General features: G+C 26.5%; 1 protein-coding gene across 5 annotated transcripts in view; it reads right to left on the bottom strand.

Annotated features, from left to right (window-relative positions):
* The window catches only part of LOC134829947 (band 7 protein AGAP004871), a 45,240-nt gene that overhangs the window by 17,155 nt on the left and 6,462 nt on the right, over positions 1–21,623 (bottom strand). For 2 of the 5 annotated variants that reach the window (XM_063843265.1, XM_063843266.1), the window contains exon 1: positions 10,708–10,988. The exons of the other annotated variants lie outside the window; for them this stretch is intronic. In XM_063843265.1, the coding sequence (XP_063699335.1) occupies positions 10,708–10,738 (31 nt within the window). In that variant the 5' untranslated portion in view covers positions 10,739–10,988. Of the gene's footprint in view, positions 1–10,707; positions 10,989–21,623 lie in introns of those variants that run through there. 5 annotated transcript variants of the gene reach the window in all.

Below are 21,623 nucleotides of genomic sequence, written 5' to 3'. Positions count from 1 at the left end.
TACATTTTTGATTTATTTTAAAATTTTAAAAAGTTTTAAGTTTAAATTCAAACTTTTCAAAATGTTAAAATAAAACTAAAAATGTCAAAATTAATATTTTAAAGAATAAAATAAACTCCTTTAGATGTCAAATTTACCCCTTTTTAACCTCATAGAGCAAAATCGTTTAGCAAAAGACGAGGTAATAAAAACAAAATGTGTGGAATGGAATTTAAATTCAAACTTTGGGTACTTTTTCTGGTATAAAACTTCTCTTAATGGAGTGTAACGGCTTGCGGAAAGTGTTGGATCTGATCAAAAAGTTGTTTGTTTGTGGCAGAAAAAAAGCAATTGTAATTATTAGTCTTAAAACGCCATAAAAGGAATTATTTCTTGTTTTGATCAAGATTTATTGCCACTTTAAGTGACTGACGCACTTCCTTTTATGTCATTCGTCTCAAAAAAAAAGACAGAAAATAAGACAAACTTTGTCATAATATCAAAATTATTACAAACATTTTTCTGACATGTCGTACGACGAATCATAAAAACAAACCAAACATGCGAGCGAAAGGATAAAAATGTTTGTTTGTTTGTATACACACGCATTATATTATCAATATCAATGTTTTTTCTTCCTTCAATCGTTCGTCGTTCTTCGTTATATTTCTTCCTTTCATTCATTCCAACTAATGCTCTTTTATTATTTTTATTATATTACATTATTTACTGAAGTATGCCGAGAAAGAGCGAGCGATTTCTTTTCTTTTTATTCGAGCATTTATGTCTGACGATTGCTTTCATAAGTGTATTTGAATCATTTGAATTATAATAGCGAGCGGAGGAAATGATTTCTTATGCCCTTGGAATAGACATATTTTATTGATAATGTATACATGGAAACATTATTACTATATTTGAATTGATTAAGGAAGTTGAGTTAATAATTTTATGGATGAGACGTATGGTTATTTTTTTCAAATGATTTTATGTTTAGCGAATGTATTTGATTGGAATATCAATGAGCAACCGCTTAATAGAGCCAAGTCACGATTTTTGTTTGGCAAAGAGTTGGAAAGGGCGGAATTTATGATTTTTTGATCTTAATGATAGAAATTCACCATATTGAAATTTTTTTTTCAGAAATTCACCTCAAGAAATTTTTCAATTCAGAAATTCACCTCAAAAATTTTTTATGAGAAGTTTTCTTCAAAAAACAATTTTTTATCATTAATTCAGTTCACAAAATTTTTCCTTGAGGCTTATTTAGGTCAAAAACTCGAAATTTATTCACCTTTAAGAATTTTTGGTCAAAATCTTCTTTTTTGAGAAATTCACCTCAAAAAATTTTTTTTATGAAAAATTCACCTCAACGACTTTTTGTCTTCTTATAAATCTAATAAATTCATCTATACCTAAAGCTCAGATATTAACAGAACTTTTTTTCAAATAATTATTTTTTAATTGAAAAATCAAATTTTATTCACCTCACAAATTTTTTTTGGGTCGATATTCACCTCAAGGTATTTTTTTAGAAATTTCTCTTTTTCACACAATTACTTTTCGTTAAAAGTTTATACTTCACAGTCCTAATTTTTATCAGAAATTCACTTTAGAAAAATTTTTGTTACAAATTTGTCTCAAAAAATTATTTCTTTCTGTTTAAAAATTCAGCTCAAAACTCAAATTTCAATCAAAAACTCACCACTTTCAATTTAAAAAACTTTTTAACTGCATTCAAAATTAAATTCCCAACAGAAACATATCAATTAAGTCCAAAATCACTCCTTAAACTCCTTGTTCCGCTCGCAAAATCTCCCCTAAGACCTTAAACATCTTATTTCACTTCGTATAATTTCTTATTCCCGCAAGAGATAAAATAAAAGACATTAAGCTTATATTTTTAATAGGATAAAAATTAATAAATTAGCAACATTTTAAAAGTTTATTTTCTCTTTTGGCTCTTCGTCCTTTATTTAATATTTTTTTTTTGTTTAACGAAATTCCTTTTGTTTGTTCAAGTCAGCAGCAAGCAATGTTTTGTCATTTCATAAAATAATATTTTATATTCAGTTTTTTTTTGTGCTCCAAAAAATGCTCTGTGGATAAAAATAATGCGAAAAGCGTAGCTACAGTAAATTATTTTATTAAAAAAGAAAATTTTCTTTTTATCCTTTTATTTTATTTTTTGTTTTCAGATTGGTGGCTGGGGAAAACGCACATATTTTACGTTCATCTCGAGAAAATGCGAGAAAAGTGAAAAGCAAGCCAAAAGTAGTCACAAAGACGAAACTGTGTCTCCCATACCACTTCAGTGAGTTTGTGGTTCGTTTCTGACTGTGTTTGTATAACTGCGCGTTAACTGACCTATAAAAGATAGCAGAGAGATACAATTGTCCTCAACGGAGACGAATCATACAACAATTGAAATAATGTGTTATTTTTCGGAGTGCGGAGTGTGTGTCATTTAGTTCGCTTTTACTCTAATTTTATACATAGCTCGGTTGGTTTTTTGAATGTAGAACGAAAATGTTTCATTTTAATAAAGTACTCTACGCTCTCTCTATATTTATTATGCGTATAATAATTTTTTTTATTTGTTATTCGACAGAGATAGAGAGATAGATACAAACAAATGAACATCATCAGACAGACAGACAAAAATAGAAAAAAAAACAACAACATGGGAAAAAGGCAAAAGCAATTTGGACGTAGTAAAAATGGAGATTTAGGAAATGGCAAAGGAGTATTTTATTGTTGTTGTTGTTATTTTCGTTTCCATCATTTACGAAAGTAAACATAAACACATAACGTAAGTATAGAGCAAGAAAAACTAGAAAAAAACGTGAAGAAGAAACATGAAAACAATTACTGGCGCCCTCCAACGATTAATCTACATTTCCATCCTTCTTTTCAGTGACGGACTTAACCTCAAATTGACAAGGCAACACCTTGAGGCTTCTTTTTGAGTAAAAATCTTAAAACAAGCCTCAAGATTTTTCTCAAAAAAAGCCTTATGACTTTATGGAAACGTTAAAAATCGATTTTAGAAAAAAATTAAAATCGATTTTTGGAATTTGAGCTACTCTTCCATACTCAAAAATACTTCTTACTAATTTTGTTTAGTAAAAATTTTAAAATCTCGAGTATGGAAGAATAGCTCAAATTTCAAAAATCGATTTTAATTTTTTCTAAAATCGATTTTTAACGTTTCCATAAATTCATAAGGCTTTTTTGTGTTAAATTTTGAGGCTTGTTTTAAAGAATTTCTCAAAATTTATTCCAATTAATTCAAACCAAGCTAAAAAATCTATTTCAATTAATCCAAACCAAGCATAAAAACTCAAATTTCCATCACTGCCATTTCCCATGCGGATTTTTTTCCCTACATTTTTCATTTATGTGTATCCCGGAAACGCGTCGTCGTTCATTATCATCTGGTTACATTCTTATCTATTATTAGGAACGTTTCGCATACAAAAAAAAAACACAGTGAGGACAAAACAAATGATCGTCTCGTAGTTCATTGAACAAACAAGACAGACACAAAACATGACGGGAAATAAGTGATTTAGCAAAAAAAAAACCTTGATTAATTAATTATAACGCAATTTTTCCTCTCTCCTTACTCGTGACGTTAGTTTTTTGTTTTGTGGTTTTTCTTTTGTCTTACTTTTTTTTTTTGTTCACGTCATTTCTTATTAATCTTCATGAATATTTTGGTTTAATTTGACCAAAGCCAAGAAACTTTCTTTGTTTAATAAATATTTTAAGTGAAACGTTGGCGTTGTTTCTTTTTCGCTTTTCTCACACCCCAAATTGTCTTCTTTAACTCAAAAAAAAAATGTAGCCACTGCTGCAGTTGAAAGCTTTCCCAAAAATTACACAAGTTTTTTTTTCGCTAAGAGATGAGGAACGTGTGTTGTTTTAAAATATCAAGAAAATTTTTGCGTCATGATGATTTTACTCGATTTTAGCGCGTTTTATATTAAAAAGTTTCTTTTTTGTGAAGTTGCTTCGTGAGTTTTCAAAGAAAATATTTTTTTTTTAGTTTTTCGGGGAATGCGTGAGAAGGGCGCCAACTTTCAATCTGTACTTGGCATCACGTTTAGTGCTGCTGGAAAAGATGGTTTGTTTGTTTGTAAAGTAGAAGAAGCGAAAGGGGTGATGATGATGTATCGTCTTAATCTTATAAGCAAAGATTATTCAACTGTGGGATGATGGGAAACGTTTCTCAAGTCTCAGATTAAAATTTTCTTTAGTTTTATTTTCTTAGTGCGAGTCAGTTCACTTGACTTGACATTGTTAAGAGATTTCACATGAATATTTTGACGCAAATAATTTGTATGGTTGGAATTAAATTTTAATTTCTTTTGAATTAACTCATTAGAAATAGAAAAAAAAATTAAAGAAAAAATATTTAATTTTGTTTATATGAATTAATTCAACTATAGAACAGTTTTAATTTAATTTAATTAAAAATAAAAAAAAAATATTTTAATAAATTAACCTAAAATTCCTTAACTTATAGAAATTATTCATATAAAAAATAAAACACAAAGATTTAAAATAAGTTTTGAGTTATAAAATGATTAAAAATGATAAATTAACCCTCTGACAAATTTTTATCCAAGCAAGATTTGACAAAAATTGCTTTGACACAGTTTTTGACATAGTTTTTGATTTAGTTTTCAAAGCAAAACTATGCAAAGTTTTTTTTCAGTTTCAATTTTTTGCAGTTTTGAGTTATAAAATGATTAAAAATGATAAATTAGAGCCCTCTGACAAATTTTTATCCATTTGGAGCAAGATTTGACAAAAATTGCTTTGACACAGTTTTTGACATAGTTTTTGATTTAGTTTTTCTCTTGATTTAGTTTTCAAAACAAAACTATGTCAAAGAAAAATTTTTTTTTCAGTTTCAATTTTTTGGCAGTTTTGAGTTATAAAATGATTAAAAATGATAAATTAGAGCCCTCTGACAAATTTTTATCCATTTGGAGCAAGATTTGACAAAAATTGCTTTGACACAGTTTTTGACATAGTTTTTGATTTAGTTTTTCTCTTGATTTAGTTTTCAAAACAAAACTATGTCAAAGAAAAAATTTTTTTTCAGTTTCGATTTTTTGGCAGTTTTGAGTTATAAAATGATTAAAAATGATAAATTTTTATTAATATCAAAGTTTATATTAATAAAAATATAATTTATTTTTTTTTATTATTTAATTGTTAAAAAAAATTTATTCTAATAAACATAAAAATAGACTTCAAATGATAAAATTTTCAAAATAATAAAAATAATCTTTTAATAAAAAAAAAATTCTTCATGTCTTTGAAGTAAGTGTCAACGGAAATCTTCTGCTGACTTCCTTATAAAATGATTAAATTTAAAACATACAAGACATTTCAATTTTCGAAAAGAGATATTTACCGACATTTCAGACACGAGAAGTCCATTTAAAAACTTTTTTCATTTCCTTTCATATTTTTCTGTCTTTTTGTGTATAAAATTATTTTTATTTATTTTTATTAAACGAAAAATATCAAAACTTTCGAACAAGTCTCCTCAACTTCTCTCTCTTATTTACATGACAGTTGCTGTGCAACAAACAAGCAATATTTACACAAAGAAAATTGATGAAAAAAAAAATTGAACTTGAACGGCAAAAAAGTAGCCACAGGGGCTATTTTATCAACAAAAACCGACTGAAATTGATACCATCAGCGCAAAAACTTTTCAAAAAGTAAATTTTCAATTTTATGTTTTTTTTCCCATTGTTGTTATATATTTCGTGCTATGGATAGTGTTACATGGGCATTTGGTGCGACAACGCGGCATCTATTTGCTGATGAAATTAAACAATTTTACTGATAGACACGCGAAAGTTTCCGCTTTTAAATGTTATTTCATTCAATTAATTTAATTAAAAATTAAATTTCAATTATTAATATTAAAATGCGTCACAATGTCGGGAGCATGGAAAGGTGCCGCTGTGTGACAATTCGCAAAATGTTGTCTAGTTGGATGGCGGAACATTTAAAATAATCATCCTCCCGTTTTCCTCTACTTTTAGCTATGAGGGTGAATTGGCGTCCCAAAATAATAATTTATAATTGCTGGAACTTTTTCGTTCTTCCGCTGCGTCGTTCATTGTTCCACAAAAAAATTGTATGGCTTTTTAATTATAAATTCATGAACTTGTAATAACACACAGCTCAATGTGGGACAAGTAATTTTTTTATGACACCAGGTTAAGTTATGATTACACGACGGAAAAAAAATATAATGATGGACGTAATTATTTGTACGCTTTTTTATCACGACACCGTAGTGATGACAGCAAAGTGTCACTGATACATTACCGTGCTCAAGTTCTCGCCGGGACGAGCGCGGGTATTATGATGAAAATTTATGTGATACAGGAAGAAAAATTACCTTTTCTTTTTTTCTTTCGGTGTAATTGTTGACAGAGGTGTGACAATGAAGGATTTACACTTTTCAGGTAAGCGAAAAATATGACAAATTGTGGAAAATTTCACAAACTTAATTTAAAAAAAAATAAAATAAAATAAATTAAATGAAAAATTAAATTCAAATTCTATTAAAAAAAAATAAAATAATTTAATTAAAAATTAAAATTAAAAAAAATAAAAAGTTATCAAATTTTTATTTTGAAAAATTAAAAATTAAAAACAGATCAAAAAATTTTGAAGCAATTAAAAATTGAAACAAAAAATTTTTTTCTAATTAAAAGAACTTATGAAATTTTCCTTTTTCCCCCTTTTTCGAAATTTTCATAGAATTTTTCCGAAAATTTTTATTAAATTTTTAATGATTTTTTAAAAAAAATTTTAAAAATTGAAATTAAAAATTTAAGATTTAAAAACTCGGGAAATTTGGGAAAAATATCAAAATTTTTTAAAGGATTTTCATCAATTTTTCCGAATTTTCATAAATTTTTCATGATTTTTATTGTATAATTTATTCGAAATTAAAATTTATTGAATAAAGAAAAATTTATGAAAGTTTGGAAAATTTGAGGAAAATTCGAAAGGATTTTCTTTGATTTTTCCGAATATTTTATAAATTTTCAATGATTTTTTTGTTTTTATTTATTCAATTATTAATTTATAAAATTATGAAAAATTTATGAAAATTTTGAATAATCAAAGAAAAGTCTTTTGATTTTTCATTAATTTTCGAATTTTTTAAATTTAAATTTTTTTATATTTTCAAAAAAAATAATTATTTAAATTTTAAATTAAATAAAAAAAAATCTTTAATTAACCTCAAATTTTTTTAATTTTTTTAAATCGTAAATTTTTAAATTAAAATAATTTAAATTTTAATTAAATTTTTTTTTTAATTTTAATTTTAACTTAAATTTTAATTAATCAAAAATTAAAAAAATAATTTAACTTTCAATTAATATTTTTTTTAAACTTTAATTTTTACTTAATTTTATGTCAAATTCAAGTTCGTGATAAATTTCTCCATCTCTGCCCTCTCGTAATAAATTATGCGTCAAATGATGTAAAAAAAAGTTCATTTTCTTCTCAAAGTCGCAATTAAACTTTAATGAGGTACACACTTTTTGACCTCATTTACTAATTTCCCTGACATTTTCGCATTCGTCTCACTTGACTGACTGACGTGAAAATGTCTCAAATTCCGCTTGAAATATCGCTGCGGTTTCTCCAGAGATTAATAAGTAATTCTTCGTCACTCGTATCATTAAACTTTCGTTTTGGATGGAAATTCATCAAAATTTATTCATTTTCACAGAGACAGGTACGAATTCGAAAATTAACATTTAAAATTTACGTATGAATTTCTTCTCTCCTTTGTGGCACAGAAACTTTTTTGATAAATAACTCTACATATTTAATAACAATAATAACGATTTCAATAAAATTTTCGGGTAAAGGGAAACTTTTGGTAACGCACGTAAAGATATTAAAGGGATCAAAGTATACGAAACGAAACGCGTACAAAAGTAATCAAACTTCTGGGAATTAACTTATTTATTTCAGTTTTGTTCGTTTGCCTGAAATATGTGGAAATATCAATTTTTTGTTATCTTTTCTTGGGTTCCTTTCTGTCTTCGAAAGTAGCAATCGACAGAAAAAAAATAAGGGAAAAATATGTCAAAAGCAGCTCAGCTTTTTTTGTTGCTACTTTTTTTTATTTCTTTTCACTTGAATAGAATTTAATGTTTTTTTTTCAACAGATAAAAGTTGGAAAGAAATTTTTAGTGCATTTCCTGATCACGTGTGTGTGACGATGAAACGAAAATACGGAGAAACGACGGAAAAAAGTTGGTAGTAAAGAGGGAATTAAAGTGACAGGAGCGCATTTTGTGGGTAAGTAGATCAAGTTTATTGACTACAAAAGTATTTTTTAAAGTTTGGATGAAAAATGGAGACGACTGGTTTTTTGTAAAAAATAATTTTTAATTAAAATCGTTTGATATTCTGAAAATTTTAATACATTTTTAGTCCATTAGTGAACTTCAAAGCTGCTTCTTGGAATTGTAAAATTAATTTGAAAGCTTACTGCGAACATTTTTTCTGACAATTTTGATCATATAACAGGAAAATCTCATGCAGTGATGAATATGAGAAAAATTAAATATTCTTTGAAAAAATTTTCATTAAGTAATTTAAAGAGAGACAAAAAGACTCATAGAGTCATAAAATGTCAAAAGCCACTTAGTTTAATAGAAATTTGTCTCCTTGTTAATTCATTTCCAGAATTTTTCTCATATTTCCTTCAATGACAATCAAAATGAGATTTTTTTCTGGCTTCTACGAAACTTTTTGTAATCAAATTGAAGTAATTTCTTTAGAATAGAAAAAATATGCATTTTCCGTCGGGCTTCATTTTCATAATAATATTACTTAAAGTTCTTCTTCTGATTGAACTTTTTAATAATTTTTTTTTTTCATGCAAAATTTCAATTTTCACCCGAGGAAACCTTAGCCTACTAACTTTAAAAAAAAACTTTAATTGGCACCCGTTCTCATATACAAGAAGGACGTCTGACCAATTTCACCAAAATGCAGTAAAAAATGTGGAACAAGTCGTAAAACGTACGGAAAGAAGACAGAAGTAAATATTAAAAAAGAGAAAGGTGACACATGGAAATTTTCAACCATTGGTCAAATAAGTTACTTTTGCCAAAAAAGAAAAAAAAAGTTTTTCATTAAATCTTGAAAAGTTTTTTGTACAGATCTCGTCGCATTTAATATTTAAATTTTCTTTTTTTTAATACTTAACAGAATGCGGTGAATGGGGAATTTGAAATGACGACAATACAAAATGTAAGGTGAGACAATTCAAGAAAAATCCTAAAATAACAATAAAAGTAACGACGAAAATTGTACCAGATGTAAGTTCTTGTTTTGTTTTGTGCTGAAAAAAAAATGTTTCCCCGCATAATTTTTTCTGCGCTGTATTTGTTTTGTAGGTTCATTGTGAGAATTAAAAGTTTCGAAATTGAAAAATTTGAAAAAAAAAGAAATCGCTAATTTTCTCAGAAATTTTGATTTTAGGTAAGTAATTTTATTATTTTTTTTTTTTGAACAAATTTTTTAATTTTTTTTTATCAAAAGGTAAAATGTTTAAAATTTTTTTTTCAGATTTTTGGTAAAAAATTTCTGCAAACTTTAAGAGTTAATTAAGTTTTTAATTATTTTCATTTTTTTTTAATTTTTTTTTTAATTTAAAATTTTTTTAGCCCATTGAAAGTCACGAAGACTCCCGATAATCGCCAGTTTTTTGAAGGAGAACAGAAAAATTATTTAAATATCGTCCCTTAAAAATTTTATTTGTCCCCGTCCTTTCACTAGACCAAGTATGCCATAAGCGATAGGTCAAATTGATGTAAAACATCCTTGTTTTTATAAATAAAGAGAATAAAAAAGCAACGAACTAAGAAGTAACGATAGACTGAGACCATTATCTGTGATATCTTACCAAGAACAAGACTCATTGTGGTATAAAAATTCATCGGAGAACATCATAAAATTTTGAAATATGTCATGAAAAGTCAAAAATATTCATCAAAAATCACAAAAAAAACTTGAAAAAAAAAATTTTTAGAAACAATTTTTCCATAATGACGGAAACGAAGATTTCTCTTCGAAGATAATTTTTGAAAATTTTTAAACTTTTAGAGCTATAGTTTTCAAATTGCTTTTTCATTAAATTTTATTAAAACTACGTTTTTTTAAACTTTTGAAGTTTTAAATATAAAAATTTAAAGTTTAAATTTCAAAATTTAAAATTTAATTTTTTTTTATTTTTTTCATAAAATTTTCTGTTCTTTAAAATTTTCAAAAATTTATCACTCAATATTCAATTATTTTTTTTTTCAATTCCGAAACACAAACTTTTCACAATACACTCGTCATCACAAAAATGTTTCGAAAAACGAAAAATAAAAATGGGCAACACACCTTTCTGCACAACAACGACAAACACTCATCATCACGATGGAGTACACGATGTTCATTCGGATGAAATATAGAAATGCGGCTAGCTGCAGAAAAGGATCTTATTTATTTATTTTATGGCTTTTGTAGAGCGAGTTACACACAAACTCACACATGCCTGACTGGCAGTTTGTTGAACGAACGAATGAATGAATGAGTGATGAATGATACAGACATTTATATATCGACAAGGAATGAGCAAACAAGCTCTTTTGACGAAAAAAAAGGTACCTTCAACCATCATATGGTTATCTTCGGGCATTCTTAATGCGTTGCTGCTAAATCTGGCGAAATCTGATAACTACTTTATTTTAAAGCTAAAAAAGTTTCTTCTTGATTTTTGCTGATGTTTGTGTTTTTTGTGTTCTGTTTTTGTTTTTCTTTCGTCCACGAAGAAAAGAAGGCGAATAATGTGTGTCACAACACTTAACGTGCCCCCATAAATTACTGTTTTTATCACTTATTTTGACTTTTTTTGTTGTTTTACGTCGTCAGCGATGTCGACATCTCTCACACTACCGCTCAAAGTAAATATTATTTTTAAACAAAAAGCACTTTAGTTCAGCATCTTCTTCAGTTTTTTTTTTCAACAAGACCCAATTTTATTAAAAACTTTTTTTTGCTTTGAAATTTTTCATGACATGACGTCTTATCACAATATCTCAAAGTAGTAATAATAAGCACTCTCTGATAATTTTTATTTATTATTTTTACTGGTTCATGCCAAGCATGATGAAACCCTTAGATTTTCAACAGTTGATTTTTCTGTTGACAAGAGACTAAACAAGACAAGTTTCTGAAACGCGTTGTGTTTATTGGCTGGAATGTGTCGAAACACTAAACTAACATAAAAAATGCCTAAAGTAGCTTGGTGCCTTGTTCCTTGTTAGCAACATAGACTCGTACGGTAGTAGTAAAAAAACCCCGTGAGAGAGAGAGAAAAGCCGAATAACTCTCTCACTAAACATATGACAGACACGAACGAACTTTACTTGTCGTGCCTCCCTGCCTCCGATGACGTACGAAGGCGCGCGACGGCGATAAGTATGCAGCAGAAGATATGCAACAAGATGAGTTTTAAATTATATTTACAACAGAAACAAACAACAAATGCTCAACATCTACAATAATCATAAATAAACACTCATGCGAGGAGGCGAATTGCATCCGAAACACAAAAGGACGAAAAAAGAAAGAGAAAAAGTTGAGGAATAATTTAAATATTTTATTTATTTATCAACAAAAATGCAACAAACACCTCATGCATGCGCAAAACTTTAATGTGATTAAAAGGCGTCCAATGTACGAGTAAACTTTTTTTTTTCTGTTTGTTTGTCTGCTTTGAATTTTTAGAGAGTGTAAGGGAATGTACGAATTGGCATATGGGAGATAGCCACAAAACTATTCTAAAATTTAGGCGCTATAATTAAATTGTACATATTTTAAATGATTCTACACTGAAAGTTGAAAAGTATTGAGGGAATGTGATGTGTTGAATTCTTTTGAAATTCTTTATAAATAACTTTTCGATCATTTTTAAAGGATAAAGGAAAATTTTTTAAATTGATTTATCTTAAATTGTTTTATTTAATATTTTATTTTTTTTTGTATTTTTAAAATTTGAAAAATTTAGTTTTTTTATTTTTACTTAAGTTAGATTTTCAAAAATTTTTATTTAAAAAAAAATTTTTTAATTATTTTTTTTAAATTTATAATTAATTTAATTTATTCTGAAATATATTTTTTGAAAAAAAAAAATTTTTTTTAATTTCAAATTTATTAATTTTAATTAATTTTTATTATTTAAATTATTAATTTCAATTTATTAATTATTTACTATTTAATTAATTGAAAAACTTTTAATAAATTTTAATTTGAATTATTTAATAATATTTAATAATTAATTTTTTAAAAATTTTATTAATTTTTTTTTAATATTTTTAAAAATTAAATTTTAAATAAAAAAATAATTAAAAAATTAAATTGATAAATTTATTAAAAGCTTTCCATTAATTAATAAAATTGAAATTAAAACAAAATTAAAAAAAAATAAAATTAATTGATTTTAAAAAAATAATAAAGAAAATTTGAACCTAAAATTGGTTGAAAATCTTGAATACGATAAACATATTTTTTATTAAAAAAATATTTTTTAAATTTTTCTTAATTTAATTTTTTTTTAAAATATATGTTTCGACAAAAAAAATTTTTTTTTTTAGAATTTTAAAAAATATTTTTTTTAACTTTTAATAAATTTATCAATTTCTTTTTTATTTGTTTATTTATTTATGAATTTTCGAATTTGTTAAAGGAAATTTAATTTAGAAAAATTTTTATAATGCAAAAATTTGAACTAAAAATTTGTTAAATTAAATGTCCTTCTATTAATTTTTTTTTTTATTTAATTTTATTAATTTTTTACTTTTTTTCTTAAAATTCTTTAATTTTTTATGAGAAGTTTTTAATTTTATAAGAAAAATAGTTAAAGAAAAATTTATATTTTTTTTTTAATTTTTATTTTTAATCTAAAAATTATTTTTGGGAATGATTTTCTCAAAATGATAAAAAATCCCATAAAAATCATTTTTTTAAAAATAATTAATTTTAAATTTCCAAACATAAATATCTCACCATCAAATTAATTTCATTTAAACTCCGTTCAAAAACACATCAATCCCCATCAAAATACCGTTCGAATCGCCACCGTTCTCTATCCAAAACACAAAACACACGCTTCGTTAGTCGTGTCAAGCAAATCTCTCGCACACCGAAAGCCCAGTTGAGAAAGGGTTTATCTTGTTTGACAGTAATTTAGCGGTTAACTCGACTCGCGCCAAGTCCTTTTGCACGAAACGGGACAAAAACCGCAACAAACCACACACAAGTGCAGCGCACATAGAAAGAAGGGAACGATTATCAAACAAATTAAGTTGAGGAATTAATTAAAATGCGAAATGCGACAGATACGGCGACAGTCGATGACATCGCAGCAACGCAGTGTGACGGACCGTGTGTCACCAAAGATTGATTAGCTAATTATCCGTTTAGCTTGGCAGATCAATATTTAATTAATCCGTTTTGGCGCGAAGATTCCAACTAGTTGGGCACGAGCAAAGTCCGATTTTGGTTTTGTTTCGTCGTAAAATACGGATTTAATTGAGTCTCTGGACAATTTATCGTGTTTTGCTGTTCATGTCATGCCGATTTAACACAAACCAGAGCAAAAAAACATGACAAACACCCGAAAATGTGTTTCGAAGGGACATGTGAAAATTTTTGGTACTGCTACAAATAAACAATAAACAACAAAATTCAGTAGTTTACAACCTTTTTGGGGCGTATTTTGCTCACGTTTGTTTATTGTGTCCGGATGCTCCGGTGTCGTTAAATGCAGAGCAGAGACCAAAAGTTCAAACTTGTTGTTGCTGCTGTCTGGAAAATTAAAGCAAGACATTCGAGGGAATTTGAGACAAAAACACACGTGAGAGTGAAGTTTGAACATGACACAAGCTAAAAATTTAACTTTTGTCGTTTTAATTCGTTTTTTTTCTGCACCAGTTGTTTTAACAATTAAAATTTTACCATTTTTCCTTTCACAGCGTTGCACAATTCCGCCAGTTGTGGCTTTGCATTATTTTATTTGTGTTTGGGTGAGTGAGTTCTGTTTTTCTCTGTTACATCATTGGACACAGTTGGTTTGGTGCAAGAGATAAAGGTGTCATAATTGGGTCAGTAGACGCACAAAAAAACTTTGAAAAGAACTTTTTTTCTTTGGTAGACGATGTCAAAAGTTTTTTTTGTCCTCAAAATGAGTTTTATTTGGGCTTTTGTTGAGTTTGAAAAGTTATGAGTCGAGCCAAAAGTTGACTTTTTTGTTTGAAAAAAATTTTTTGAAAGATAAAAATATCAATTTTTGACATAAAAAGGTCAATTTTATTTATATTTTTTGAAAAAATGAGAAATTAAAAAAAAAAATAAATAAAACTCGAGAACTGGAAGTCCGCTGAAAATTAATTTTTTAAAAAATTAAGTCTTAAAAACAATTTTTGAGTATTTTTCATGAAGAATTATTCTTGAAAATATTAAAAATGTTTCAAAATTTGAATTCAAGAACAGAAAATCCGCCATTTTTGATTTTTTTAAAGGGCCACAGTAGCCTAGTGACAAAAATTTTAAAATTTAAATTTATTTAAAGTTTTTAATTAATTCAACGATTAAAAAAATTTTTATAAAATTACTTTTCAAAAACATAAATTTCAAAACTTTGCTTAAAAAATTTACTAAATTAAATATTTTTCTCTCAAAAATTAAAAAAGTCAATAATTTCCCAATAATTTAACTAAAAGACTCAAATTTGATCCCTTTTTTGTTTTTTTTTTCATTTAAAAAAAATTCAGATAAACATTAATAGGTCACAAAAATTCACGGAAACACAAAAACCTCTTCAAACAAAACACATTTGCCCATTTTGCAACAATTTCACGTACCAAAAATAAATAAAAAATCGAATTTTATTGACCACTCTCGTAAAAATAAAGCAAAATCTCTTTGTAAACCCGAATGAAATGGTCATGTTCAATTTAAAATAATACGAGAAAAAACGACAACACAAAAAAACTTTCCATTCTCGTCTCTCTTGTCGTCTCATCTTTTGTTCAAAAACGATGTTTTTTTAGCCATATTTGAGCCATAGACAGAAGGCTAAAGCTGCTTTTCAAAGAGAAATGAGAAATTTAATGCTTACTCATCTAAAAGTAAAATTAAATGAATCGCTATTGTTTGCTTATTCGCAGTTTTTTTATTGTCCTATGATTGCGCTTATAGAAGAGCAAAAAAAAAAATAAAACATAATAAAAATAAATTCAAAGGATGGATTTGGCAAAACTTTATCACAAATCCATATTTCATAATTTTTTGTTCATTTTTTTTGTTTGGTTTAAAAAATTGCTTTTTTTCTCAAGAATCTGTCAAATTAGCGTCTCTTGTAAAATAAAAAAAAAATAAATAAAAAGGGCGTAATTCGTTAAACTTAATGAATTAAACCAAATGTGACACTCGTAATAACACAAAATTAGCTTCGACGTAATTTCAACTTTTCTCTCTCTCGATTTGCTCCTCATGCATGTCCATAAGTGTACTTTGTTAACTCTGTCTCTAATTTATTTATGACCTCTTCATATTTTGTATTGATTGACGTCAAAAAGGCCATACAATAACAGAAAAAGTGAACCAGAAGGAAATTAGAGCAGACCAAAAGCGTTCAATAACATTTGACATCTATTTCGAAAAACCTACACAACAAATACTTGCTTGGACTTGTGGTTAGGAAAAGGAATTCAATTGAAGCTGATTGTTGTTGGAAATTGATCAGGAAAGTCGATTGTATGGAAAGAAAGCACAAAAGGAGCATTGTAATCGTTTTGACAGAAGTAATTGTTACAATCATTTATTGAAAAAAAATCTTTTGTTTGGGTTCTTTTTTTTATGTGTCGTTATGGGTATTTCCGGGGCGAAACATTTCATTAAGACAAGTCTCAAGGGTCTTGTAATGACATTTTGCGATGAAATCTGGATTAAGAGACGAGGGAGGAATGTTAATTTCTGTTAATTAGGATAAAATTTATGAAAAATGGAAATTATTATTTGATGTGAAGAAGAAAATTTCTCAAGAGAGTTGTAAAAATAGCTATGAAAATCTCGTAAAATTCTTCAAAATGTTGAATTTTTTGATTTCAAATTAAAATTTTTTTCAAAATAAAATTAAAAAAAAAAAAATCAATAAAATTAAAAAAAAAATTTTTTTTGGGGAAATCTTTACGTAATTAACCAAATGATTACCATAATTAGCCAATATTTTTTATTTAATTTTTTTTTTCTTAAAAATTAGTAAAAATTCGAAAAATTAAAAAATAAATGAAAAATTAATTATTTAAAATTTAAAACAATAATTCAAATTTAATTAAAATTATTTTTTTAAATTTAATTAAATTTTTAATAATTTTAATTAATTAATTAATAATTAATTAATTTAATTTATTAATTAATTATTAAAATTTATTTAATTTTGATTTAATTTTATAATTTATTAATTTAATATTTATCTCATAAAAAGTTTTTTATTATTTTTTTTTCTTTTAATTATTTTTTTATTTTTATTATTTTTTAATAAAATAATTTTTTTATTGTTTCTCAGAAGATAAAAATAAAATCTAAATTACCCATAAAGCTTTAAAAAAATTATTAACACGAAATTTTAAATAAAAGTTATGTCATTAAAAGCTCATTAACGTATTCGAGAAACTATTAAAAATTTATGTCTGATTTTTTTTTTATCGAGTTAACAGATTAAATATTTTATTAGGTTAAAAAATTCATAATTTTGATAAATATTAAAAAAAAAATGAAAAAAAAACGAATCAAAGTTAAAAGTTTTTATTATAAAATTTTAATTAATAAAAAAAATAAAAAAAATTGTAAATGAATTTTTAAATTTTTTGACATATTGAAAAAAATTAAAATAATAAAAAATAAATAAATTTTAATTTATTAATTTTTTTAAATTAAATTTATTTTTTTTAATTAATTATTTTTTTTTAAATTTGACTTTTAAAAAAATTAAATAAGTTAAATTTTACTTAATTGAACTACAATTTAGGTCGTTAAAAGCCTCTTATCAATCTTTAACGATACAAATGCCCTAAAAACTCATCAATTCTCAGAAAAAATAAATTTATTGCCTTTAACAGTCCTTTTCATTAACCGAATCTCATCCCTTCTTTGGTACAAAAAAAAAATCAAAGTTTCGGAAAAAGGCGTAACGTGCTAACTTCAAACGAGTTGAGTTATGAAACCACATGAAAGTGAAGGTTTAATCAATAAAATAACTTTTTTTTTCGTGTTTATGTTTTCATGTTGTCCACAATTTAATAATGACATGATATATGCAGCAGATACGGAATTAATGATCACTTTTGTCATAAATTATTAATGGACAGTACAAGCGGGGCAACCGAACAATCGCAAAAGTTATTTTAATATCAATTATTAACTAAGTGAATTCATTTTCAGACTAATCGATTATTCGTATGCGGAGGCCCCTTTGGAAAAATATGTCAGGATATTTATAGCAATGCGAGAAAATCGAAAGAGACGAAAGAGGTTGGATTTTGCCACACCTCTTATTCGGCTTCGTCTCTTCTTTCCTCGAGCTGCCTGCATGAAAATCATCAATTTTGTATGCTTGAAAGATCATTACAGACTTTTATTAATGACAAAAATATCGATTGATTTGGCTTTTGGGACGACGTCGACGATGGATAGCTTGCGGCATGGCGCGACGTTAAGAAATATCTATCGATTTCTTCTCGTTTTTCATTCATTTTTGTAACAATATTTGCATTCGATTATGATATAAAACGACGACAAACACGTCAGAAAGTAGATGATTTATGGACGTGTTCGGGCAAATTGTTGGTCAATATTGATGTTTCTTGTGTTAATTTGATGCAAGGGTGTGACACAAGGCAATCTATTTTTAGGGCTCTGAGGTATTCATTTATGAAATTTTGAAGCTAAAATTCATTTATGAAGTAAAATTTTTCATTTCAAGGACCGTAAAGTTTATTTTAAGAGTCAAGAAGTTCATTTTCAGAATGAAAAAGTTCATTTTAAGGGTCAAGAAATTCATTTCGAAAACTGAGAAGAAATTCATTTCGAAAACTGAGAAGAAATTCATTTCGAAGACTAAAAATAAATTCATTTCGAAAACTGAGAAGAAATTCATTTCGAAGACTAAAAATGAATTCATTTCGAAAACTGAGAAGAAATTCATTTCGAAGACTAAAAATAAATTCATTTCGAAAACTGAGAAGAAATTCATTTCGAAAACTGAGAAGAAATTCATTTCGAAGACTAAAAATGAATTCATTTCGAAAACTGAGAAGAAATTCATTTCGAAAACTGAGAAGAAATTCATTTCGAAAACTGAGAAGAAATTCATTTCGAGAACTAAAAAATTCTTTCAACTTGAATGAACTTTTTAATTATTTCAAATGAACTTTTAAAATTGCCCAAAAAATTTTTTAAAACAAAATTTAAAATTTTCCTTCCTTTTTGAACAAATTTCATCTTTTTCATAATACCTTTTCAAGGTCCCTACATTTCCGAGTAATTGAGCTAAAAATATCATTCACAAAAGATCTCATCGCTAGATATGTCAATATTTTCATTTTCCTCTGTCTCGAAATAAAATTCGGCTACATTCACGAGAACAAAGTCATCTTCAAAGCTTGTTTCCTATATAAATATAATAAAATTTTGGGGTGTTATTAATAAATCTATTGATATTCATCCCTTGTGTGCGACTATGTGTTTGAAGAAAATTGAGAAGAACAAAGAAGGTTTCCTTTTATTTATTTCTTAATACACTTCTCTTCTTCTGAATCGCAAAGAGTATCATGCAAAAAAGGATGAAGTTACAATTTTCTTAATGTCATTCGGTAGTATATTTATATTTTTTTCATCTTGTCAAGAAAACGTCGCTGCGAGAAAATAAAAGCAACGAAAAAGCAAGATACTTATATCATTATTGTTTTATGACTAAACTTTTTTTATGAAGATTATTATTACTTCCATACGAAAAAATAAAGAGTTTTTTTTATTAGATTTCCAGATTTTTTTCTTGAGCTCAAGTGATGTTAATGTAATGTTATGCAGAACGCTTTATTAACCACCTGACCTTGTAATGTTTTTTGCTTGCTCTTATTTTATCATCATCATCATCATCATCTCAGAGACAAGAGTTCGTAATATTTATCAAATAATCTCATTAAAAGACTCTCCAGAGACTTTGGAGTGAAAAATACTTTTAAAAATGGAGGCGCCTGGCAGTTTTTAAAGAAAAAATTAATAATCAGCAGTATTTTTTCATTCAAATAAAAAAAAAGACGAAGAAAGATCACAAAAAGTTATCTTTCATCGTCTTTTATGCGAGAGAATTTCATCAACAACGAAGAAATTGCTTCAAAAGGTAAACTTTTTTTTGTTTCTTCCGGATGTCCTTTTTATGATGAAAAACTATTAGATAAGAAATTTTTGCTGTTTTGTATCTTTTTTGCATCTTTTATGTTTTCTTTTTTTTTTGCAGAAAATGAAGCTAAACTTTGAAAGCTCTCAAAACATGAAGATAAAATAAACATTAAAAGTAGAAGAAACAGAGAGAAAATGTATTTTTTATTAGTTGGAAAAGGGGCAGGGCTGTCAACAGATTGTGTCGAAAAAAAAGTGATGAACTTGGAAAATTGATTCAAATGGAAAATACAAAGAAAGTGGCAAAATGTCATCGGAATCAATAAGAAAGTTCACTTAATTCATCATTTTAAAAGGGTTCAATGCACGTTTGAATGACTAATGAGGACTTTTGACACTCATTAGTTAGTTTTTGGAAGATGAAGAGGCGTAATGAACTTTTTTAATGGTAAGTTAAATTTATCATTATTAATAGAAATTTTTGTTTGTTAATGACTTTTATGACAAATTTTGATGATTTTCGATTTTTTTCACTTTTTAATAATTTTTAATGAAAAATTTTTCAATAAATAACGTTAAAATGCTTTCACAAATTAAAATTTTAAAAAAGTCAAAAATTAACTTCACTAAATTAATTTTTTAACTGTCAAAACTTTTTACAAAATATCAAATTTTAATAAAAAAAATTAAAATTATATCGAAATTTCTTGACAATGTCAAAATTTTGACATGACAAAATATAAAATCTGTCAAAAATTTAAAATATTTTTTTTAAAATTTAAAATTTTTCATGTCAAAACCATTTCCATTCATTTCTCAATCAATCAAAAAATTTTTAAAGATCCTTTTCTTGTCCTTCAACTGTCCAAAAATTCACAAATCCATTAAAGACTTCACTCAAAAAAATGACCAACTTCAACCCAAATTTGTAACAGAAGTTCATCAAAATGACCTTTCAAAACTCTACTTCATCCATCATCTAACCATTATAAGACTAATGCCCATTTTCCATCCTTTTTCACATATTCTCACACACTGTAAGTAAGTACGGCACCTGCTTCTCAAAACATACAAGTACAAAACTTTTATTTTTTTTCTTCGTTTTTTCCAAAAAAAGATGCATAAAATATGCTAAGCCTTTAAGTTTCCTTTAAGCTCACTCCATAAATTCAATATTTTCTTTTATGTAAATTTCTGCAAAAAAAAAACGGCATCGATAAAGATAACACCGTAATTAGAGAAGGAACGAAGCGATGGAAGGAAAGAAAAAACATTTTTTTTTTGAATAATTCGAATTCATGTTGAAAAATAATAAATCATGGTTAGTGAATTTTTTTCACAGAATTTTAAAGAAATTTAATTAAGTGTTTGGTCTGTTGTTCTTCTTTATGATGTCGCCTCAACAACATTGTTGCGGTTTATTATTTTTTTTCGTAAAAAAAAATAATGATAAATGAACGAAAAAACAAGACAAGACTCTTTAATGTCCTTGTTTTGTAGCGTACTTGACAAATTCCGGGAAAATTTACATTTTTTGAAAAAAAAATAAAGGATTTTGCTCGCGCTTTTTCCTTTAATTGAGCCTCATTTTCATAACATTATTATTTTATTATTATTCTCTTTCAAGTCCATTTGCTGTTTATTTAAGTTATTAATGGAGATGGAGAAGAAAAACGAAGACGAAGATGTTTTACTCGGAGGTTAAGGAGATACGAAACAAAGTTATCGTCAAAGTATTTAGACAAAATGATGGCGAATTACAATGAGATTACATTAATAAAAGACGATTGTTATTATATTCGGGGCCCAATCGGTTTTATTTTTGTGAAAAATTAACGTTTCGCAGGAGAAGGAATTTGACGAGATATGGTGCGAGGACCAAATGTCATAAAAATAACTTTTATGACTTTGAGGTAAGCTTCTTAACTTAAAATTATTTTATTGAAACTTTTCTATTTTTTTTTATTTTAAAGCTTACTCTGAACAAGATTAGTGAAAGACTCTTCATGGAACTCTGAAAGTAGAACATCTGGCCCATGCGACGGAGCTTTCAAATAAAGCAAGTCATTTTTGTCAGTTACTTCTATTTGATTCACGGACTCGTCAAAGAACATACCTTT

This window comes from Culicoides brevitarsis, chromosome 2 (assembly GCF_036172545.1).
Source record: "Culicoides brevitarsis isolate CSIRO-B50_1 chromosome 2, AGI_CSIRO_Cbre_v1, whole genome shotgun sequence".
NCBI lineage: Eukaryota > Metazoa > Arthropoda > Insecta > Diptera > Ceratopogonidae > Culicoides > Culicoides brevitarsis.
This window is presented reverse-complemented; position numbering and strand designations above follow the sequence as displayed.